Here is a 23365-nt window from a genome sequence, read left to right on the forward strand (position 1 = left end):
CGTACGACCTTGGTCTACTTTAAAGGTGTCCAGTGCTGGTTACGCAGGAATAAAATAGAACCATTCATAACTTTTGAGAAACCGAAATCTCTGTACATTTTAGAGAGACCCCTGTAATGTAAAGTATTGCTATTACGATTTCACTTGAAAACAGCTGCTCTTCGACTACCTCCAGGTAGAAGGGGTGGTGTCCCTGTGCCCCAGGAGTGGAAACCCATCTCTAACATTTGTAGCTCTGGGCCTGCCTCGGACTGAATCTCTACTTCAAAACAATTTCTTAAGGAATGAAAGAAACAATGAGAAGTCCTGAGTGTCCAGAACACAATGTGCTTGTGATTACTGGGTGCTATTTTTAGATGAGCTTTTCAGCCAGCCCATTCTGCTGTTTTTCAACACCTCGCCAAATGCCAAGACGGTAGAGCAGGGGTGAGTGCTCCGATGGATGGAGGGGCTGGAAGGGGAGTCCCAGAGAAGCACAGCGAGGCACTCAGCAATAGTGAGCCTCTACTGTCAGGAAAAATGCCTCTTTTCCAGCTTCCCAACTTCAGATTGCTGGCATTGGGCGGATTTACCCTGTTATAAGTGAAGTGATGCATCTGTGGGGACAGGAAGTTCTCTGATGAAAAATCGTAGTGATTTCTGTCCATGTCTTAATTTAAAGAACAAAGACTTTTTTTTTTTTTTTTTAATTCCTACTGGGAAATCTTGCTTCTGGACTGGCAGAAAAATCTTATCTGACTGCTTCTTCTGACGGTCTCTGGGAGACCAACGGAATGCACTTTGCATTAGCTGTGGCAAAGGTATCCTTCAGGAAGAAGGAGGAGGTCACACATCTGCATTTCACAAACCACGGCCACGTAGGGAGCCTGTCAACGGCCCTTTTCAGCACAGCCCCACTGACATTGAGACAGATCTCAGAGGTTCCTTCTGCCGCACGGGTCCCATCGTCATCCCTACCCCAACTTTTGCCCAAACTGTTGGACACAGAATGGATTTCGTGGAGAGCTCCTGACGAGTCCTTGAGATGAGACCAAATGACAAATACCCATGCGGAAAAGAAGCAAGCGAGAGCTCCCCTGGCCTGCTTCCTGAGATAGGCCCAGGAAAGGATGATGGCATAAAGCTCTGTGATGTCCCACGTGTCACAGTACCACCCCCCGCCCCGGGGATGGTACCCTTCGTCACCAGGAAATAGAGACAGCCTGTCCCCAGAGACAGGAGCCTTTGCTACTTTTTCCCAGTTTACTGCCCCAGCCCAAATCCTCTTATAATTCCTAATTAACTGAAGCTCCCAAAGTCAAGCTTTCCTTGTCTTGCCAATTCCTGGCAGATTTGTTGTTGTCCCTTTGTCTATAAAGAGTAAAAACTGGGGGCGCCTGGGTGGCTCAGTCGGTTAAGCGTCTGCCTTCGGTTCAGGTCATGATCCCGGGGTCCTGGGATCGAGCCCCGCATCGGGCTCCCTGCTCAGCGGGGAGTCTGCTTCTCCCCTCACCCTGTCTGTGCTCTCTCTCTCTCTCTCTCTCTCTCTCTTTTTCAAATAAATAAAATATTAAAAAAAAAAGAATAAAAACTGCCTGCTCTGGTCATTTCTCTAGGTCTCAGCTTCGTTATTGGGCCTCTGTGCACATGGAATAATACTTTGATTTTTTTCTCCTATTAATCCGTCTCATGTAAATTAAATCCTCAGTCCGGCTGGAAGACCTCGAGGGTCGAGAACAGATTTTCCCTGCCTTCACTGCGGTCCTCAAAATCCATAACACGGCCCAGCGTGTCGTGACGGCCGTAGAGGACGGAAGTGTGGTGAATCCAGAGCAGCCTGCTGCTGGGTGTACTCACCGTGTACCACCACTCTCTTGCAGGAGGAAGGCACCGTCAAGGAGATCGACATCAGCCACCATGTAAAGGAAGGCTTTGAGAAGGCCGACCCTTCCCAGTTTGAACTCTTGAAAGTTCTAGGACAAGGATCCTACGGAAAGGTAAGTCGGAGCTTTGATTCCCTCTGAGTGAGTCTCACACACCGTGGCGGGTCCCCCGTCCCAAGGCGGAGAGTGCTTGAATGTCGGGGGACATGAGCGATGGCTGGGTTGGCTTGTGAACACGGGAGCCGCGGCCCTGAGGCCGAGGGAGTGAGGCGCATGGGCAGCCCCCCGTTTGCGGGGTCTCGTGTTCACTGCCCCCCACACGCACTCTGCACAGTTACGATTGTGTCACGCGGAGCTGTGCAAACCACAGTTGCGTGGGCCCGCAAGAATACCCCACACCGCGGCCTTCAGAGTTCCCTAGGCCTCTACCCATCATGACCGTGAGGACGGTTCTTGACCTTGAGCCAATGCCTCTCCAAAAACTCAGACTCAACAAGAAGGAAGAAAGCAGCGCCCTTCGCGGCCGGCATGCGACTGGCACTCGGGAGTCAGGGAGGCTGGGCCTCGCCGCCAGCCTCCTCTCTTGACCCTCTGCCTCAGCTGTGCATTTCTCTCTCTCTGAGCCTCAGTTTCCCTCTCTACACAGTGGGGATGGCATAGACCATGTGGTTATTCTGTGACTGAAGAAGACTGGGTCCCACCCAGCCATTGCCTCAGTTGTATCCACGCACAGAATCGTGCCCTTTCTGTGTCACCGTCAAGCTGTGGTGCAGGCTGATCCTTCCCAGGATGAGAAGTGCTCGGCCCTTCTCTCGGGCCACATCCCAGTCCGGCAGGACGCCAAGGGATCTTCAGTTACCACAACGTGGGCGTTCTTGAGTGCTGGTCCCTCCGCGTGCCCGTGTAACAGTGAGCAATCCAGAGACTCGGAGGGCGTGACTTCTGGAATATCGGGGCCTGAGAAGAGCGGTACAGTCCTTCCCTGGGGCACAAGCAGAACGGCAGCCTGCGCCTGTGAGAGTCGTTTCGTATGGAACGTGGACATTCACCGAATCTCTCCGTTCTCCGGAGGACTTTGTGCCCAGATGAAATCTGGTGTCTGTTGATTTAATGCACAACTAATAATACATTAATGATGTTCTGGAAAGTCTCTTACAGACCATGAAAATTTGATTGCTTGCAAAATGTATCTTTTGGCCTGCATATACGGTAGTCTGTCTTTCTGTTTTCTTTTTCACTTTTCCACTTTTGTCTGGTCACGCGGGAAGGAGGTGTATACACTGATATATACATATATGTACACATATACACAAACACACTTGTTTGGAACCACACCAAATTTCCAGTATTCACAATTTCGTGTCCTACAAAAATGGCTTTTTAATGTGGATCATAAGGTATTTTTGGAAGCAGGGAATGAAGACTTCAGTCTCTCACAGCGTAAGGAGTGTTACTAAAAGCATAAGGCAGAGCCTATTTATGTGGTAATGGAATATTGGCTGTTAATTAGAAATGTCAGAAAAAAAGAGAAGGCATCATTCTTTCTCTAAGAACTAGGATTTCGGAATAGAGACAAGCAAAATCACAGACCCTCCCCACGTGTTGTTTCCAGAGCACATTCTCCACCGAGTGGTCGTCGTCTGCAGTGAGGGCCCAGGTGTGGGTCCCTCTGACCTCGTTGCGGACGCTGCCCACCAGCCCCATCTCCAGGTGCTTGGGAACAGACCCGCGGAATGACGTTTCTGAGCTCAACTGAGACACGCATCCGGGGCTCTAGGGGTCGGCCCAGAAACTCGACTGGACAGACCCTGCCCTCGAAGGTGCCCTCCTCCGAGACCTAGGGTTCCAGATGAAAGGAGAAAAGGCTTTGTCAATTCCCTCCAGATTTCAAATTTTGAATTTCAATTTTGCTTTAAAAAACCATTCTTTGGAAAACCAGTGAAATAACAACTTGTGTTTGGTGGACTCCTTGGCACGGTCGTCTCTGTAGCACTCCGTGTAGTTGCTCCCCAGCCTTCCACATGCCTGCTCGTTGCACGCACACTGAAGCTAGTATGCGTACGGCACAGCAGGGAACCGCAAGTGCGAGAAGTAAGAGCAAGAGGCAGTAGCCACGTGTGCGGGTGTTCTAACCTCCTCTCACCGCTTGACTCACAGCCTGAGCGTGGGGCCCGGGCCACTGGGCACTGCCGCCCTGGCCCCGGAGGTGAAGACTGGGACTCCCGGTGGACAGTGGGTTGCCCAACAAACAGGACAGGGCTCTGGAAACCTCTCGGAAGTGCCCTGCGATATTTGGAGCCAACATCAGGCACTAGAGAGCCACAGATACAAGTTATATTTGTCCACGGAAGGCTTCTGTTGGGAATTTTTTATAAAAGCAAAACTAATGACGAGGGGGGAAAACGCATGTTCTAACACTGCATAGTATTTTATTTTTCATCCCTGAATACAAACTGCCCTTATGCAGGGGTCATCTTGCTTTTGCTCTCTAGAAAAGAAAGGCAAGACTAAATGTTTTCATCCTGCAGAAAGCTCCTGTTAAACAGATTTCCCTTCTTGCCTCTTCACCCAAGAGCAAAGAGAGTGAATCTGGACTCTAGCATTCCCAGGTTGTATTCACCTGTCACTGGGCTCTTCTGTTCACCTCTCCCTGGGCCCCTCCATCATCTGTCACTAGGCCCCTCTGTTCACCTGTCACCGGGCCCCTCTGTTCACCTCTCCCTGGGCCCCTCCGTTCACCTGTCACTGAGTTCCCTCTGTTCACCTGTCACTGGGTACCTCCATTCTGTCTTTCCTCCATGCAGCAGTTGCAGATGCTAGAGATGCAGGAAGGAATAAAATGCTGTCTCTGCCACTTGGCCTTCACACTGAGGCCTGCTTCCGACGGCAGGCTTGCCCCGGGGTCCGTCAGCATGCCTTTACCATCCCGTCCAGTGCAGGGGCCCTGATGGCTCTTTACTCAGCTTCTGTGCTCTGCTTGTGCAGCCAGAGGACTGTTCCCCAGACAGAAGGAGCCCCAAGCCCCAGAGGATGACTCCCGGGGGCAGCATCTCTGAGGGACAGTGGGGGCTGCAACCTGCGGGTCCCCGTGCAGGACCACATGGAGGGCAGTGCGTGCTCTCCTCTCCAAGTCAGTCCTGCAAAGTGTAGGAAGCAAGTTAACCAGTTGGCAGAGCAGTTTGCTGGGAATAATGGAGAACATCTCTGGTCATTAGTGAATTGTCAAGCCATCATGATTTCAAGGGTGTCCAGAGAGCAAAGGAAGCAGTGGTGCTTGGACAGGAGAAACAGCCTTGTCCTCAAAGATTTTTAAGCATTGAATTGGGAAAGCAGTGAAACTCTGGAAGATGTGCTACAGTGTGTTCAGGTGCTCAGGTGCATGGTGCAGACCAGGTGTTCTGGTGCATGGTGCACACCAGGTGCTCAGGTGCATGGTGCAGACCAGGTGTTCAGGTGCTTGGTGCACACCAGGTGCTCAGGTTTGTGGTGCACACCAGGTGCTCAGGTGCTTGGTGCACACCAGGTGCTCAGGTGCGTGGTGCACACCAGGTGTTCCGGTGCATGGTGCAGACCAGGTGCTCAGGTGCGTGGTGCAGACCAGGTGTTCCAGAACGTGGTGCAAACCAGGTGCTCAGGTGTGTGGTGCAGACCAGGTGCTCAGGTGCTTGGTGCACACCAGGTGCTCAGGTCTGTGGTGCACACCAGGTGCTCAGGTGCTTGGTGCACACCAGGTGCTCAGGTGCATGGTGCACACCAGGTGCTCAGGTGCGTGGTGAAGGCCAGGTGCTCAGGTGCGTGGTGCAGGCCAGGTGCTCAGGTGCGTGGTGCAGACCAGGTGTTCTGGAGCGTGGTGCAGACCAGGTGCCCAGGTGCGTGGTGCAGACCAGGTGCCCAGGTGCTTGGTGCACACCAGGTGCCCAGGTGCTTGGTGCACACCAGGTGCTCAGGTGGGTGGTGCACACCAGGTGCTCAGGTGCGTGGTGCAGACCAGGTGCTCAGGTGCGTGGTGCACACCAGGTGCTCAGGTGCGTGGTGCACACCAGGTGTTCTGGAGCGTGGTGCACACCAGGTGCTCAGGTGCTTGGTACACACCAGGTGCTAGGTGTGTGGTACACACCAGGTGCTCAGGTGCTTAGGTGTGTGGTGCAGACCAGGTGCTCAGGTGCCTGGTGCACACCAGGTGCTCAGGTGCCTGGTGCAGACCAGGTGTTCCGGAGCATGGTGCAGACCAGGTGCTCAGGTGCGTGGTGCAGACCAGGTGTTCTGGAGTGTGGTGTAGACCAGGTGCTCAGGTGCATGGTGCAGACCAGGTGCTCGGGTGTTTGGTGCAGACCAGGTGCTCGGGTGCGTGGTGCACACCAGGTGCTCGGGTGCGTGGTGCACACCAGGTGCTCGGGTGCTTGGTGCACACCAGGTGCTCGGGTGCGTGGTGCACACCAGGTGCTCGGGTGCGTGGTGCACACCAGGTGCTCCTGAGAGTCTGCAGGCAGGCGAGTCCAAAAGCGATGCCATCACCGTCCTCCCCATCCCCTTGCCTGCTCCTTGGTGTCCCTTGTGGATAAACACCAGGGATCTGTATGGAAACATTCTTTTCTTTAAAATAATATGCAGATTACAATTCCCACATTCTGAGAAGGGATCAAACCAAATAAAAACATGCCCCTGCTTTCCTATCACTTAATTGGTAGCACATAAGAATGGGTCTTTAAATATCTTCCTTTTGAGGACATCGTCCCCCTAACGTCCTCTGAAAGGGCACGGCCACCACCTGGTCGGCTCCTGTGTTGGAGAACACTGCAGGCCAATCGCGCCATTGCAGCTCTGAGAGCCAGAAAGTTCACTGCTAGAATCAGGCAGCGGTTTCGCTGATTCCGATGACACCTGAAGATTTGGGGTGATTTAGGATGACACAGCATCTGTCTCTGTGTCCCCACATAATGTCCTTGCCTGTCACATGCTGAGCTGCTGAAGAAGCAGTAGAGAACAACATGGGGAGCCCATTAAAACTGGATTAGACACGAAAGGTCGGCCACTGTATGTGCTGAAATTGCTGAAATTATCCAGAACGTATTTCGCTGTGTCCAAATGTGTTCCCGAACCATGCGCGTCCAGCACCAGAGGAAGAGGTGCGGGGTGGTGGTCGGGAGTGGTCGCCTGTGGCTCGTGAGCCCAGCTCCTCGCTCATCGTAAGTTCGTGCCCTCAAGGCTCTGTTTACCTCCTGTTGGGTCCTGCTTGCCCAGGGGGTCCCTCCCGCTGCGGCTCGAGTCGTGGCCCCCAGGCCCCACGCATAGTGGGGGCTTCGCAGTCATGGCAAAAATGGAATTTCTTCCCATTCTTTTAAAAAATAAAAGCACTCTTTTAATAACAGATGCATATAAATTGCCATCACTATCAGTCATCTCATTTTTAAAAGCCTGAAATACAATAGAGAAAAAGGTTTGATGTGCAACGCTTCATGCAAAATCTGACATCATTTACACTACTCTTAGTGGGTGGCAGCCCCCATGAACTCGGCTTCCGGTGTCCCCTTCAGTGGGACAGAGTTTCTACCAGTCCTCGAGCTCCTATGTCTGCCCTCAGGCACATTCCCCTGTGTGTCGTGCACCCCCTCCTCATATTGCAAGAGAACAGGTGGACAAAGGGATGAAAATGCAGGCAGAAAAGATGGTTTCGATATTGCACATTTTGGAAGAGGGGTCTTATTGCTGTTGCCAGTCTTCTGATTCTAAGAATGGCTCATCTTGGGGCTAACCAGTAGGCGTCACTGTAAAGAGTCAGTAGGTTTACTGCCCCCAGCCGAGGTGCACAGAGGCCTTGAACAAGGGGCCACAGCATCTTCTCTGCACTGTGACTCAGTGGCCCACGCTGGCTCCCCCGTGGCCCCACGGCCGGGGCTCAGCTGTTTTGCTCCAGCTCTGCAGTGCTCTGACCCCAGAGGTCACACTCCCTCTCTGCTAGAGTCACGGCTGTTTAGCCAGCAGCCCCTTCCCTGCCACAGACACCCCTCCCCCTTACCCCCATGCCTTTCAGGGCAAAGCTTTCTTTCCAGGGTGCTGGGCACTGAGGCTCGGGCCCAGGCCCCTCAGGAGGGCCCCCAGCCTCTCCCACCTGCTCACTGGCTTGCTGCCCATCACCTGCATCCTGGCTACTCCCCTTCGCTCACACGCCCGCCCCAGCCTGGGGACAGGACTTGGAGACGTGAGGGGACCACAGCGTGAACAGACACACCACAGGGCCCATGACTTCCCATGAGTCAGAGGGCTCAACTTGTCGGACACTAAAGTTTTTCTCTGCACCCCCGCCCCTTCTGACAACTGGGGGCAGCTCCACCTGCCCATCGGGAGGCTCGTCCCCAGACGGACGTTCCCCCAGCAGAGCCCTCGTCGCACAGGCCTGTGTCTCGTCCTGTGCAGCCGTGCCCGCTAAGGGAGAGACCCCAGACTCTCTCCCTGGGGGTCTGCACCACAGCCTGCTGCATCCAGCCAACACAGAGACATGTCAACTGTGCCCCAGAGATAAATATTAATGCTCAGTGACAGAATAGTCCGAATCCAATAGCAAAGGGTGAGCCCACCTCTAATTGTTTGTGATTGCCTGGGCCCCTCATTCCTGGAGGCAGCATCCAGTGGGGCCGGCCTGGCCCTCTTGCCCTCAGTTTTGCGTGTGCCAGGGGAGGCAGGGGGTCGTCGGCAATGACCCTGAGCTGGGACCTGAGAGCCAGCTGCCGTCGGGAAAGAGCTGTCCCAGGGCCGGGACCCGCTCAGGGTCAGGAGGCAGCTGCCTGGGCTCCAGAGCACATGGCGATCCAAGGACCGACCCCATGAACCCGCGTTCCTCTGCTGGGACGTGGTGTCTTCCAGGTCGCTAGAGTAGACCGAGCCACGTCCTGTGGGGACGGCAGACCCTCTGCTCTGGAGACCTGCCCTCAGCCATCTTCTTCCCCTTCGCTCTCCTCCCCACGGGGGAAGCTGTCGGTCTCTGTCCCCCACGGGTGACCCTGCAGCCCCACCCGCCGGCCCCACACACTGGTCTCTGTCCCCCATGGAAGATGCTGTAGCCCTGGAGGCATGTGCAGTGGCAGGTCTTTCTGGCTTTGAGGGTCCATGAGGCAGGCATTTTGGGGAGGGGGTGGGTCCCCGTCACCCTAGTGGTGGCCCCTGCCCTGGATAGCAAGTGTCATCCGCGTGGCGGTCTCTATCCTGCCAGTGGATCTTTGCGTCTACTGTCAATGCCCCAGGGGTGTGTGTGTGTGTGTGTGTGTGTGTGTGTGTGTGTTTATTTACTCATTCTGTTCAATAGTCGCGACTGTGACCCTAAGCTCACTCAGCTTCTCAAACAATTTTCTTTTTGGTTTTCCTTGATATTGTACCTCAAAATGTTTTTAAAAAATGTCATTAAAGATCCACACAAGTGTCTCTAAGAGCCATTTAGAAACTAACTCTATTTGAAAAAAAAAAGAAAAGAAAAAGAAACTATATAAATTTAACTCTGCTCAAAGCTAAAATTTGGGTGAGGAAAGCTCAAAATAAGAGAACCCAGTTTATCTTGAGAATCAGAGTCTATTCCATGTGATTGGCAGGAACTATCATGGTGGCCCTCCCAGCGAGGACTTACAAAGGGATATTTAGAATAAACCAAATGATCTCCCTTAAAATTTCAGAGTCTTATTTGTTTTTCTAAACAACTGGTCTTTTTTTTTTTTCCTCCGGAAGGGTGGTAATACCTCTGCTAGAAAACGTTTAGGAGAAAGTTAGTGGTGCCAAAAACAAATGATTCTTCACACACACGTGATGCTGTTCATCACAGAGTTGCAGTCAGTTAGATGACATTTGTCCTGGCAGCCTAGATGTTGGAGGAAATTTTACGTATTTATTTTATTGGATTTTTTTCCCCTAAACTCCCTTGTATGTCACCTTGTCAAATCAAATAAGGACAATGAGTTCCAAGTCTTCCCAATCTCAGACGTTGTGTGCTCTCTTTATCAGGTGTTCCTGGTGAGGAAGACCAAGGGATCTGATGCTGGGCAGCTATACGCAATGAAAGTTCTTAAGAAAGCTACCTTGAAAGGTGAGCATTTCACGAGGGTGCTGGCTGTGTTTGGGATGTGCAGCTGTGGTTCGCTGGCTGTTTGCGTAAATACATATTCTATTTCGTATTGCGTGATTTCTGAAGCTGTCTCTAAAAGAGTATATCAGACACGTTACTCTCTGACTGACAATAAACAGTGTAAACATTTCCCTGGATGTTTAACATATCCCTGCAAAATTTCCACAATTTTCAGAGAGAAAGCCATATTGCGTAAATACCATTCTCCCACATATGTCCGGCTGTGGCGTACCATTGGGGAAAAAGCACATTGGGGAGGAAAGCAGAAGCAGGTCATATGGCTGCCTGTGCACCACAACTCAGCCTGAATCCTCAGTGAGACCGGATCGCTCAGTTTCAAAAAAAACGTGTCAAAATAAAACTGCATCGAAGATCCCCATTCCTGGCTTACAGTCTCATAGCCAACAGCACGGGAGAGCTGAGCACCTGCTACGCTCCGATCCCCGCCCGCTCACCCCGTTGGTGAGGGAGGGGCCCATCCCTGAAACAGTGTAAGATGTCCCGGCACACACACCGGGCCCCGGGCAGGTGCGGCAGAGTTTATTGGTCATATACGCTCATCAGCCTGGGGAGGAGCAGAGCCACCAAGGACAGGCTGGAGGAGGCAGGCTTCGTAGTAACAAGAAGGCAAGGTGGCCTCCTGCCCGCGGAGGATGTGCGGGGCCTGTTTGAATCATTCTGTCAGCTGGTAGGGAGCTGAAGCCTGGTGAGGACCAGACGGTGGTGTAGCTGCTCCAGCTTATCCGGGAACTGCAAGGTGGGGAGCTATCTGTCAAGGGCAGGGGGCCCTGTGAGGCTCAGAGATGTCGAGGCAGCATATGAGTTTTTAGGTCTTAAGACGGTGTCCTCAGCAAGTGCATTCAGGGGGCGATACAAGGAATATAACATTCTCTGTGCACACGTCACTTACTATTGGCTGGCAAATAAGAGGACCAACAATTTAGGCCAAGAAATACATAAACCAAATAAATATAGACTTACACATCCTAGGTGTTCTAAGGAGAGCAAGTGTTCTTCCAAAGGAGATTGTTCAAGGGCGGGGCCTTAAATGGTTCCTTTTCCCTTGAATCACAACTGTCCCTTCTTCCCCCCAAATACGACCTCACCGTCCCCTGCCCTGGGAGGAGAGGGAGGAAAAGTCGGAGTGACAGTGGAACCGCTGGAAGGGAGTCCACGGCTGCGTGCCTGCTCTGGAGTGCAAAGTCAAGTGAAGGAGCTAGACTCTGCTGTTAACCCGCTGCTCAGCCTGCACTCCGTCAGCATTAACCTTGACCTGTCAGCTCGTGCCAAGCCCTCCAGCTCAGTGATTCACCCTGCATGGATGCACGTCTCCACATTTGTTTGTAATCCAACCCAGTGTCCTTGAGAAAGTGCCCTGGACACAGTGTTACATGGGTCAGGCAGGACAGAAAGCTGTGTATGCAGAGGGATCATCATATTGTTAAGTGCACGAGTCGGTCTCCATCAGTACAGGTCCGTGCGTATATGGGCAGGTAGGAGATACTCGTCATGCTGGTAGGAAGTGGGCCAGAATGAAAACAGTTTCAAGATTACCGATAACTTTTATTTTCCTCCCTATACTCTATATTTTAAGTTCTCAACAAAAATAAAACATGTTTGAGAGTTTTTATAATGTGAAGTTATTTGTAAAATACTCTGGAGCATGTGCCTGATGATGTAAAATTGTTTTTACATGGGAGAATGAGCCATGTAAGTGTAAAAGAATAGGAAGATTTCCCATGTCCTTGTGCTTCTTTAAAAGCTGTCTTTCAAACAAAACGTTATTTGACATCCTTTACTGTTTCGACTTTCCATAATAGTCCACCACGAAAGAACAGATTTTTTCCAGAAATGCAGCTGACATTTATTTTCTTAAGAGAAAATAAAAAGGTGGTATATGTATACACGATGGAATATTAGGCAGCCATCAAAAAAATGAAATCTTGCCATTTGCAATGACATGGATGGAACTAGAGGGTATTATGCTGAGTGAAATAAGTCAGTCAGAGAAAGACAAGTATCATAAAATCTTACTGATATGTGGAATTTAAGAAACAAAACAGAGGACCATAGGGGAAGAGAGGAAAAAATAAAACAAGATGAAATCAGAGAGGGAGACAAACCATGAGAGACTCTTCATCGTAGGAAACACACTGAGGGTCGCTGGAAGGGAGGGGGGTGGGGGGTGGGGTAATTGGGGGATGGGCATTAAGGAGGGCAGGTGATGTAATAAGCACTGGGTGTTATACGCAACTGATGAGTCACTCAACTCTACCTCTGAAACTAATAATGCATTATATGTTAGTTAATTGAGTTCAAATTTAAAAATTTTAGAAAGAAAGTAAAAAGATTTACAAAACAGTGCTTTGAGTCATTGGAGAACCAAGTATGTGCAGGAAGGAGGCCAGGTGTCGGTGTGCACCACAGGGAGAGGGCACTGAGGCTCTCTGAGCCTCCCTCCTTCCTCACTCGTGAAAGAAGAGGCCTGGCTCATCGGATTACTGAAATCCGCTTGAGCTCCACCACCTCTGCATTCCACGAGCCCGAGTTCTTCAGATCCTCTCCACCTTCACGTGGGCCCCGGTTTGCAAGCTGATTAGTCATCCCGCAGAGTGTTCGAGCGTGTTGTTCAGGCGTTAGCAGTAGTGCCCTCACTAACCGCTCATTGGACAGTAGCGCAACCCCAAGAAAAGGATGGCTCCCCGCAGAGTGTTCGAGAGAGACAAGGAATGCACGGTGACCGTGGGGGGGACGCTCCCCACTCTCCAGCGACACCCAAAAGTACAGACAACCCCCCCCGAGAGCGAAAATGTGAGGAATTTGAATAGTGAAATCACACTGAGAAGGTAAACATGAAAAGGGGGCGAAGGATTTGTGGAAATTGTCATAAAACTCCAGATTGTTTCTCAAAAACACGGGTGACTGCCATGTGTGCAGAAGAGAGAATTGTTGTCAGTGACATATTCCAAATCACTTGACAGAAGGATAATGGTTTCTGACAGCTCTATTTTATCTTTACATACCTTTGGAGCTGTCAGGCACCTGCCCCTTTCTTTAAGGAGGCAGCACATCACTCATGAGGGAAATGTCTACTACGCAGCTGCTGAGGATGTGACGAGCTGGCCGCCCCCCGCCAGCCCCCGCCTTGTCTTCCAGCACCTCCTCTGGCCTTGCAGGGCAGGGCTGCTTGCTTCCTCCCGGCTTAAGGACGCTTTGCAAATGTTTCCCTTCTTTCCTAACTCTGTATTCATTCCTCAACACTGAGTTGTTCCAGTAATAATTCCATATAAAGCATTCCAAACATCACGAGTCCAAAGGCTGATGCCCCGTCCGTGTTGTAAGGGAATGGGGCTCAAATGACCGTAAACATGGACCCAAGCATGAGACCAGGAATGAAGACAGCTTGGTCTCCATCCCCTGGTTAGTGAGTCAGCAAGTAGGGACCGCCGCCCATGTTAGTAACAGTGGCTCCCAAGCGTCGCCCCAGCTGGAATCGCCTGCAAGACTTCCACGGGCTTCTGCTGCCGGAGGCCACCCCCGAGGTTCTGGGTCAGTTGGTCTGGGTGGGTGTCAACCCAAGAAGGGAGAGGACCCCGATACGGTGGTCAGGAGCACACACCTGGGCCCTGGGGCACGTCCTGCTTCACCTTTGCAGGCTGTGTCGCAGTGGGGAGCCTCTCCCTCCTACTTAGAACGGGGTGGTGCCCGTGAAGAGTACCTGCCTCGTGGCATTGCCGACGTGAGAAGTACATTCATGGTGTGTGTCAGGTGCTGCAGGCACGGCGAAGGCCAGGGTCGGCTGTCCTCAGCTCTGCTCCTTTTCTCCATGCAACCCGGCGATGTGTTAGGGCTTTTCCTGTCTAGATTTGGGTAGGTCTGATTGCATGCGGGAGTGAGGAGGGAGGTTGGCCATTAATTGCCGTCTGGTTAGAAAGAATTCCGTCTTCCTCCGGCCCCAGGGTCTGTGGCGACCACCATGTTTGTTAACTGCCACGAAGGCCCGGAAGCTGCACAGGGGCCCAAACGCACGGCCCACGGCAGAGCTCCTGGTTAGCATTCTCTCCTTTCCCCGGGCCATCCTGCACCGCATGGAAGGGCTTCCCGCACGAAAGCATTCTTCTTTGCAATGGCAATTTCCTGATAGGACTTCACCTGTCTTTTCATGCAGAACTCGTTTTTCAGCCATCTTCCCTGTAAGTCCACTTTCTAAGCCCAACGGTGTGCATTCCCTGCTTTGAAGGAAATGAGTGTTACTCTGCCCTGTGCTACTGATTCGAAAGGGAAAAATACATTATTCTGGCAAAATCTCTGTTGACCAAGTCCCGTGACTCCTGGCCAGTTATGGTTATGGCAAATGTGTTTGTCGGCAGGGGTGGGAGGGCCGCCAGCCACGAGGACGGAGGCCGTGGGGACCTGGCTGCCGTCCAGGCTCGTCGGATCGCCGACCGGGGCTGTTCCGCTCGTCGTCCGTCCTTTCTTTACAGCACAGAACTCCGATGACACCCCTGGGACTGTCAGCGGGTGGGCTAGGAGCGCCGGGCGTGTGGTGGCCGCGGCGGACACACACGGTTACATTCATCCTGATCACGGCGTGTGAGCTCGTCCCCCGTCTGACTCAGGACAGGTGGCCTCCGACCTCAGAACGCTATTTCCCGCACCGTTATATTGATTCCTTTTCTCTTACACCAATACGATTCATCCTAAGACACTGACTTGATCAGAAACGGTTTCAATTAGTTTGAACAAATTCTATTTCCAGGCAAATTCATGAATGTCATTTGGTTCACATTTGGAGAATTGCCAATTCCGGGGGTGGGGGGTTAGGAAGGTGGGGAGGAAAGTAAAGCAAGCTGCAAGCACACGTTCTAAGTGCCCCTCCTGGTGTCATGGGTCTCACTGTAGAAGCGAGGACACTGAGGCACAGAGCGGTGACGCCCTCACCATCATCCCATGGTTTGCAGCTATGGAATCCGGTGCTGCTCCCGTGATAACAGGTGTCGGGGACTCAGCCCGACCCCCACATAACCAGGCTGGCATTTCCATATCAGGAAGCCACGGCCGGCCAATTGTCCTTAGGGCTTTCAGGGTTCAGGGTTTATTTCCCAGCACATGGTCTGGGACAAAACGTAAAATGACAATGACTCTCCCTTACACCTCCCTTGCTTGTCTGTCTCGGGCCTCCTGGAGGCACCCTGTACCTTAGATAAACATCATCCATAGGGAACAGGCACGTTATCCTACAGCGCCTGTGTATTTTGGGGTCCTTTATCTGTTTGTTTCCACCAGAACTGTGTTTCTTGGCGTGTAGATAGGTTAGAAAGTAGGAAATAGATGACTGTCCCTCCTTGTCATCGTAATGCCTGTGCCGTGTAAATGCAGGAGAGAAACGGGCTGAGGATTGACCCACAAAAAGATCTTTAGTCAAGAGGTGACTTAAGTGCTTGTCTGTCTCGGGCCTCCTGGAGGCACCCTGTACCTGCATTTACAGAGGCTCCTGGCCCTCTTCCCGTTTGCCCCATGCAACGTCTATGTGCTTTGCTGGCCTTTTAAGGTTACAATCTCTCGGATGGCCGGTCTGTGGACATTTGTAAGTCAATCTCTCCCTCTTCCCTCTTCTTTAGTCAAGAGGTGACTTAAGTAACCCCCTCTCTTTAAATAACCTGGTACAGAGGGGCGCCTGGGTGGCTCAGTCGGTTAAGCGACTGCCTTCGGCTCAGGTCGTGATCCTGGAGTCCCGGGATCGAGTCCCGCATCGGGCTCCCTGCTCGGCGGGGAGTCTGCTTCTCCCTCTGACCCTCCCCCCTCTCATGTGCTCTCTATCTCTCATTCTCTCTCTCAAATAAATAAATATCTTTAAAAATAAATAAATAAATAAATAACCTGGTACAGAGAAAAAGACAAATCTTGGGGAGTGAGGCCTTGTATGGTAACCAACATGGTTACCATTTTTTATTTTTATTATTTATAGTTTTCTTCCTTTCTTTTTTCTCTGGACTAAAGAATGGTACAGAGTTTTGGTCGGCAAACACAAGCAACACCACGTCTCACGGGAGGCCACTTTTTGCTATGAATCTGACCTTTGAAGATTAAAATGTATGGTGTGAGGACAGACTTTAGCCTGCATCCAGGAGACTGCTTGGGGTTTAATCTCAGACCCAGTGAGTTTTTGTGGGCAAGGGAAGGAAGCGGTGAGGAGTGGTCACGGTGCTGAGCCGAGCCTGAGCTCACCTCCCACCTGTGTGTGCGTTTCCGACTAGCTCTCTCAGACTGGACTGGCCATTTCTCGGGGAGGCCAGGAACGTGTAGTAGGGTGGGGATGGCGGTTCAACGCCGCTCCATTCCCAGGTGCCAAGCCATTAAGCTGGCCGGCAAAAACAGGCCTTGCATTTTGGTTTCTCACTTGACAGGACATCTCAAAGGACTATGGGTATTGAGGTATTCTGTTACTACGGAAAGGGGCATTCACCACCTTTTTAACTCCTAAAACTCCAGAACAGGCCAAGTGGTTGAGTAAACAACTTAACAGGTTGGGATGTCTTAAACTTTAAATTTTTCATGAGCACAAAGATGTAGATACATCTAAAGTTGTCTGAAGGAGTGTGTTGCTTGGAAGTCATGAAGATGTTGGTAATTGCACAATGCACCTCCTCCCCGGTTTTCCTGGGAAGGAAACCGTGCCCTTCACTGTAGGGTGAATTTTTGGGCATCTGCACATTCATCTTAGTGCTTGGGGCTGCCACAGGACATGATGGCTGAAGGACGCATGAAGGTCACAGCTGGCCCCAGGGGATGCCGATGGCCCTACAGACCAAAGCCAGTCGTGAAAACCACGTCCCCCTAATCCTCCATGTTGCAGGGCAGCCACAATTATAGGGTTGGTTTGAAATACAAAAAATCTTCATTTATCCCCAGTACATATGGTTTATTAATGAATCCCAAAATAGCTTAGAACATTTTTCTTTTACATCCGTAGTAGCAAGCCCCACTCAATTCCAGACTCACCTGTCAAATACCAGGAATAAAAGTCCCAGGGAGATAATGTGGCCTGACCCCAGGTTCTGCGCCAGCCTAGAACCACCCAGCCAGACGGCTGCTGGCGTTTCGCTCCGGCTGACATGATGGTCTCTTGTCTCAGCTCGCGACGTCTCTCCCAGGTTCTGTGACTCACTGACACCGTAGCAATGCACGGATGGAGGAAGCATCTCTCTGGGCTTTCTTTTGTATGCGTCTAGGTCTTAGGAATCAAAATCCCTCGGCGCCCTGAGCTGTCCCAGAGGCAGCCTGGAGACAGCACCAGGCAGTGACGAATTTGCTGTCCATGCCCAGGTCTTTCTTCGTGCCAGGATGCTCCGTGGCTGTGTCACGTGGCCGAGCCACCAGTCCAGGCCTTTCCCGCCATCCCGGGCTCTGGCCCGAGAGCGAGCAGCGGGGTCAGGAGAGGCGTCAGGGAGGGCGGAGCGTGGGCTCTGCTCGGCTGGACAGAATCCGCAGACCTGGGAGCGATGGGCCCCCGCACGTGGTCTCGCGGGGCACCGCTCTATGGAACCACTGCCCTGCGGGGCCCCGGACACGGACAGTTGGGGACGCCATGTCAACACTGACAAAACTGTGCCCCGTGTGAACACAGCCTGTTTCCCGGCACCTGGGGAGGAGCCGTGCACACCTGCGGAGTTGCTGTCACCGCGTGTGAGTGTGGACGTGTCTCCCCAGCTGTTAGCTCTGTCTCCATGATCACTCAGGGCTCCTGCATTTACAGAGGCTCCTGGCCCTCTTCCCGTTTGCCCCACGCAACCTCTATGTGCTTTGCTGGCCTTTTGACGTTACAATCTCTCGGATGGCCGGTCTGTGGACATTTGTAAGTCAATCTCTCCCTCTTCCCTGTGTAATTTCTCCGTTGTTTTTATGGGACAGATCCCCACCCGGACGTCAGATGGCCATTCCTCTTTGTTATCATTTTCATGGATTGATTTTTTTTTTTTTAACACTTAACTCTTTAATAGATCTGGGATTATTTTTGTGTAAAATGTAGGGAGGAAATTTGTTTTCTGCTATAACTTAACAGTTCCTTGGAAATTTAAATGTAAGATCTTTTTCTAATTTTTTCACCAGGCTTCTTAAGGCCTCTGTTTCCATTACCAACACAGAAATCGGATATATGACTAAACAGTTTTCCTCATGCCAAACAGATCTAAGACAATGATAAGATCAATCCTATTTAGAGGATTTTTAGATGCTCTGAACCAGCGTTGAGGACTAAGCCTTGCGAGGAGATGCTAGGTGGGTGTAGGAACGCGGTGGCCCCTTAGCTACTCTGCTTCCCCGGATCTTGTCGGGGGACGGTGGGTGGAGCAGAGACTTGGGGAGCACGCACCTCAGGGGACAGAAGACTGCCGTCCCATGGCCCTGTCAGCGTGGCCCGCTCCGCTGAGGTAAAGACACCCCAGGAGGCTGGCCGGATGCAGCAGTGAGCTCCTCGCCATGAGGAGGCAGCCCAGGCCTGGGGCGTGGTGACACGTGTGGGTCCACATGGCAGGTGGCTTAGAAAGCCTTCTAACTGCATTAGGAGGGACAGTCACTCATGGGATATGTCCACAGCTGATGGCTCTGCCCTCCCCGCGGCGTCCCCCCTGCCTCCCCAGACCCCGTCTCGGCTCCCGCACATACGGAGAGGCCTCCGGGGGCGCCCCTCACTGCCGTCTCCGCACGTGGCTCCCTGACTCTTACTCGCTGGCGGCAGTCGGCAGTTTTGCCTGGTCGTGCCGCACGGAGGAGAGTGGCACACAGTGGACAGGGAGTGGGCAGGAGGAGAAAGAAACTTCAGGCCAGGCCGGGAGAGCTGTGCCTTCACCGTCCGGAGGTCCCGTTTCTGAGGAGCAGGGGGACAACCCTGCCCCAGGGTCAGCGTCTTCTGGCCTCACAAGGAGCCCGGGCTCTGCCTTCGGCACCTGCACCTCTGCGTCCTGCGGCCCTCCTTCTGTTTACGTGGAAGAGAGAGAGGACACTGAGCAAAGCCTAGCTCACCCGACGGTGACTCACAAATGAGAAACAGGAAGGCAAGACTAAAGTCTGCACCACAACCTCCTAAAAGGCTGGCACGCAACGACCACACCCACAGAGGAGAACAGGATCTGAACTCGGGGCTCACGGCTCAGCGATGCAAGGCTGCATTAACTAAAACGCCCAGCGACCGACTTCACTGTGAGCGCCATGCTCCGCTCAGTTCCTGGGGCGACGGTCCCCACTCGCGGCTCTCGCTCACAGCTCATTTCCAGCCGAGGCGCTTTGTGTCTCCTTCGTGTCCCGAGGGTCTGTGTTCTCCTCGAGGCTGGTGTCTGTTTCCAGCAGGGACGGTGCACTGCACCCCGGCGGGCCGCACCCCCAACCGGCCTAGCCTGGAGCACCACTTCTCTCTGCAGCGAGCCTCGTCTGCGCTCCGTGAATGCAAGGCTGGATGACGTGCTCCCCACGGCCCTGTGAGCATGAGGTCCGACTCCACTGGGTCCAGCCAGAAGAGGACCCACTGTGTGCCACCTGGGGCGTGGATGGTGATGAGCCAGACCCCCCACCCCTGCCCTGTGCTTTGGTGCTGGGAGTCAGGGGCTGCAGGGGCGCAGAGAAGGCCGGGCCGTGCAGGTGCCACGGGGTGACCCGCAGCTCTGCCCACAGCCTTCTCTGCTGACTCGCGGCTTCCAGATGCTAAGGGACACCGAGGCCACTGTGGCCACCAGGGTCTGGCGTTGGTACAGGAACGGACCAGCGGTGGACGGAAGAGGAAGATCAGAGAAAGCCCACCCCACAGATGAGCATGAGCACAGGGTGTGCTGTGAGGGATTCACACGCTGCCTCCTCGTGACGTCCTCATGACGACCCCATGAGGCAGGTCCCGTTACCATCCCCGGGTTACACGTGAGGAGTGTGAGCAGAGAGCAGCCCGCCCACTAAGCAACAGAGCCAGCATGTGTGCTCGGGGCCGTGGCTCGCCGGCGGGCTACCCTGCCCCAGCAGGTAGAGGAGCGTGCACGGCGCCGGCCCCGGAGCAAAGGGGGGCTCCAGAGAACGTGAGTACTCGAAGCAAAAGTGAAGCTAGCATTAACAGAGCAGACGGTAGGAGGCTGTCCTGCGACCAGCAGTGAGGAAGGACTTCTTTTTTCTCTTAAGTGTGAGAGAATGCACGTAACATAGTGTGGACCATTTTCACCATTTGTAAGCGGCATTACATCCGTCCCCAGTACTGCATCACCGTCACCACTGTCTAGACCCTAAACTTTGCCAGCCCTGCAAACAGAAGCTCTATCCGCTGCCCCTCCGCCAGCCCCGGCTCCCTCCCGTCCCCCTGTGTCTCCAGCAGTTTGATGGCTGGAGGGACCTCTCGTAAATAGAGTCATACAGTATTTGTTCTTTTGTGTCTGGCTTGCTTCACTCCGTATAATGCGTTCAGGGCTCCTCCATGCTGTGGCAGGCGTCAGGGTTCTATTACTTTTTAAGGAGAAATAACACACACTGTCCAGATAGAGCACATTGTGTTTCTCTGTTCATCGTTGACAGACACTCGGGTTCTTCCCACCTGTGGCTGTTGTGAGTAATGCGGCTGTGAGCATGGGTGTGCAGGGACCTGTGTGAGTCCCTGTCTTCAGTTCTTTGGGATGTAAACCTAGGAGTGGAATTGCTGGGTCACATCGCAGTTCTGTGTTTAACTGTTTGAGGAGCAGGCACTTTTCCAGAGACCACTCCATCCTACGTTCGACCAGCTTCTGCACAAGTGTTCCGACTTCTTGCACCACCCTCCCCCATGCTTGTCATTCCCCCCCCCTTTTTTTTATTACAGTCATTCTTTGGGAAGCATTTCTCGAATAAAACTTTAAAAGTACATATCACAAAGCCAAAGTATGGATGGATTAAATGCCTGGTCCGGTAACACAATACTTATACTGGTCCCTGGTAGGAATATCGAAGATTTTCTCCCTCTGCTCACGCGGGGTGGTACGAAGTCATTGCCCTTGGTGAATCAATTTGCTTATGGGAATCTTGGGGTTATTCTTATTCTCAAGCAGTGATCCTATTTGGCTTGTTTATTTTTGCCTTAAAACTAATTCCATCTGTATTCCCAGGTGGCTACATTTTGGACAATGTCAGCATCAAAAAGAATAGTGATGTAATTGGTTAAAACACACTAATTTTTAAAAAAAATCCCTAATGCCTACTTATCCTCAGGGACAGAAAGAAGCAATCTTCCTCTTGATTTCCAGTTCGTCAGAAATGAGAAGATCCCCATTTTGCAGCCCTAAAATGACTCAAGCAAGGATCATTCATATGCATATGCTAACACTCATGGATGAAGGAGTGTTAGGGGCCCATGGCTCACTTGTTTTAGAAGAAAATGCTTTATGACCCAGTAATTTCTTTAACCAGCATGGCATCACCTTCTCTATCAAATACCACCCTGCAGGTTACTTAGTACTTACGAAGGGACATGCAGGTCCTTACAGTAAGAGACTGATGACTTGTCACTCTAATCACATCATCAAATTTAGCATCACCTAGAGAGGTGATCCCGCAGCATGTACATCCCGCAGCATGTACAGCCCACCTGCTGCAATCAGAGGTACACAGCTCCACCATTTGCTGAGAATGTTTAGCCTCAATCTTATAAAGCCTCCAGACCTAGCCTCAGTTTGAAAGAAACAAAGAACTTAGAGCCACCAGTTAAGCAACAATCAGACAAACCCAGAATACGGAACAATCTACGAGAAACCGGCCTGGCCTGACCAAAAAGTCCACAAAATATGAAAAACAAAACAAAACAAAACAAAACAACAACCCAAACTGTGGGGCCATTCTAGTCTAGAATAAAGAAATATAACAACCAAATGTAATGTGTGAACCTTGACTGGCTCCCACACTGGGAAAACTAACAGCTGTAAATGACATGGTGGGGGGTGTTGAAACATGGATTGGGTATTAGATGACAATGTGGAATGATTGTTAATTTCCTAGAGGTGACGGATGTCTCAGGGCTTCTGTAAGAGACTGTCCTTACTCCTAGGACATGCTGCTTGCAAACACAGCTAGGAGTCAAGTGTCACGGTGTCCATGATTTTGTGTCAGAGTTTTGGCTACAGTGCATGTCTGTGTGAAGAGAGAGACACACAGAGACCGAGAAAGACCCAGAAGGAAGGCGCGTGCCTCAGAAAGCCCACAGCTGTTGACTCTAGGTGGACGATTTAAGGGTGATCATCATCCTACTGTTTCAACTTTTGTGTCTGCTCGAAAATTACTGTAACAAAACATTGGGGGAGGTTATTTGTAGCTAATGTTTTATGTTCCCTGTTCTCTAGAACCCCATTTCTGCCTCCTGAAAGCCTTTTGTTTTTCTGTTTTGCAGTTCGGGACCGAGTCAGGTCGAAGATGGAGAGAGACATTTTGGCAGAAGTGAATCACCCTTTCATTGTAAAGCTTCATTATGGTAAATAGAGTAAAACATAATCTACTTTTGAGAGGACCTAAGCAACCTTCCCCAAATCCAAGGAAAATGAAACAACACTAGGTCAGGAGAAGAGCCCTCCCTGTCATGGGGCCTGGCCTGTAGGGTGTGGGGCTGTCTTCGCTCTGCAGCCCCATGATCTCTTCTGCATTTTTCCACTCTGAGGGAGCAAGGTGTCCTGTTTTAACCAGAGACTAAAGTGAGGGGCTATACTTTGTTACTAATTAAATTATCATCATTGATAAAGTAGTAAAAAAAATAAATAAAAGGTCTCTTGGCCTAGATTGGGGTGAATCTGTGACATATTTTTGTGTTGTTTTAGAAGAAAATGCTTTATGACCCAGTAATTTCTTTAACCAGAATGGCATCACCTTCTCTATTTTAAGTGAATACTATGTTTCAAGCATTTTAAAGAGAGTGGCTCATTGAGCCCTCAAAACTTTCTTTCAAGGGAGGTTACTATTTCTGTTTCCTGGAAGAGAAATGAGACACAATCAAATAATAGTGATTCTTGTGGCCACGTGTGTGCAGCGCCCACAAACTCCTCTGAGTTCACTTTCTATCGTTTCCCTCCTCGGGGAAGCAGTAAGTGAAATCTTCAAACTAAAAATAATGAACGAGAGGCGCCAGACGGCATTAACGCTACTGCCCTGCCAAATAATTAATATGAAGGAAATACAGGGAAAAAAAAAAAAAAAAACCTTATCTTGTTGGTTTCAAAGGCGCCGGGTGTGGGGGTTGTCCGAGACATTTCCATGCATCGGGTTGAAGCAAAGGTGTAAGCCGTGCTCAGAGGTCGGAGGGCAGAGGCTTCTCACTCTTTGCTGGTTACCTTCTGATATTTCTCAGAAAACATTTCAGTCTCGTGTAGAAAGTGTGTGGCTTATGCTTTCAAAGCCAGTAGGAGTGACGGTG

At 51.5% G+C, this 23365-nt stretch overlaps 1 protein-coding gene and 1 non-coding gene across 9 annotated transcripts in view; one reads left to right on the forward strand and one right to left on the reverse strand.

Annotated features, from left to right (window-relative positions):
• Positions 1–23365, forward strand: part of RPS6KA2 (ribosomal protein S6 kinase A2) — a 363002-nt gene that overhangs the window by 268464 nt on the left and 71173 nt on the right. For all 8 annotated transcript variants that reach the window (XM_027601223.2, XM_027601225.2, XM_027601224.2 and 5 more), the window contains 3 exons: positions 1860–1976; positions 9849–9930; positions 22352–22432. In XM_027601223.2, coding sequence (XP_027457024.1) covers positions 1860–1976; positions 9849–9930; positions 22352–22432 — 280 coding nt within the window. The remainder of the gene's footprint in view (positions 1–1859; positions 1977–9848; positions 9931–22351; positions 22433–23365) is intronic.
• Positions 12518–12668, reverse strand: LOC113928183. Its single transcript, XR_003521859.1, has one exon. It is a non-coding gene; the product is annotated as a U4atac minor spliceosomal RNA (small nuclear RNA).

This window comes from Zalophus californianus, chromosome 7 (genome assembly GCF_009762305.2).
Source record: "Zalophus californianus isolate mZalCal1 chromosome 7, mZalCal1.pri.v2, whole genome shotgun sequence".
In the NCBI taxonomy this organism is placed as follows: domain Eukaryota; kingdom Metazoa; phylum Chordata; class Mammalia; order Carnivora; family Otariidae; genus Zalophus; species Zalophus californianus.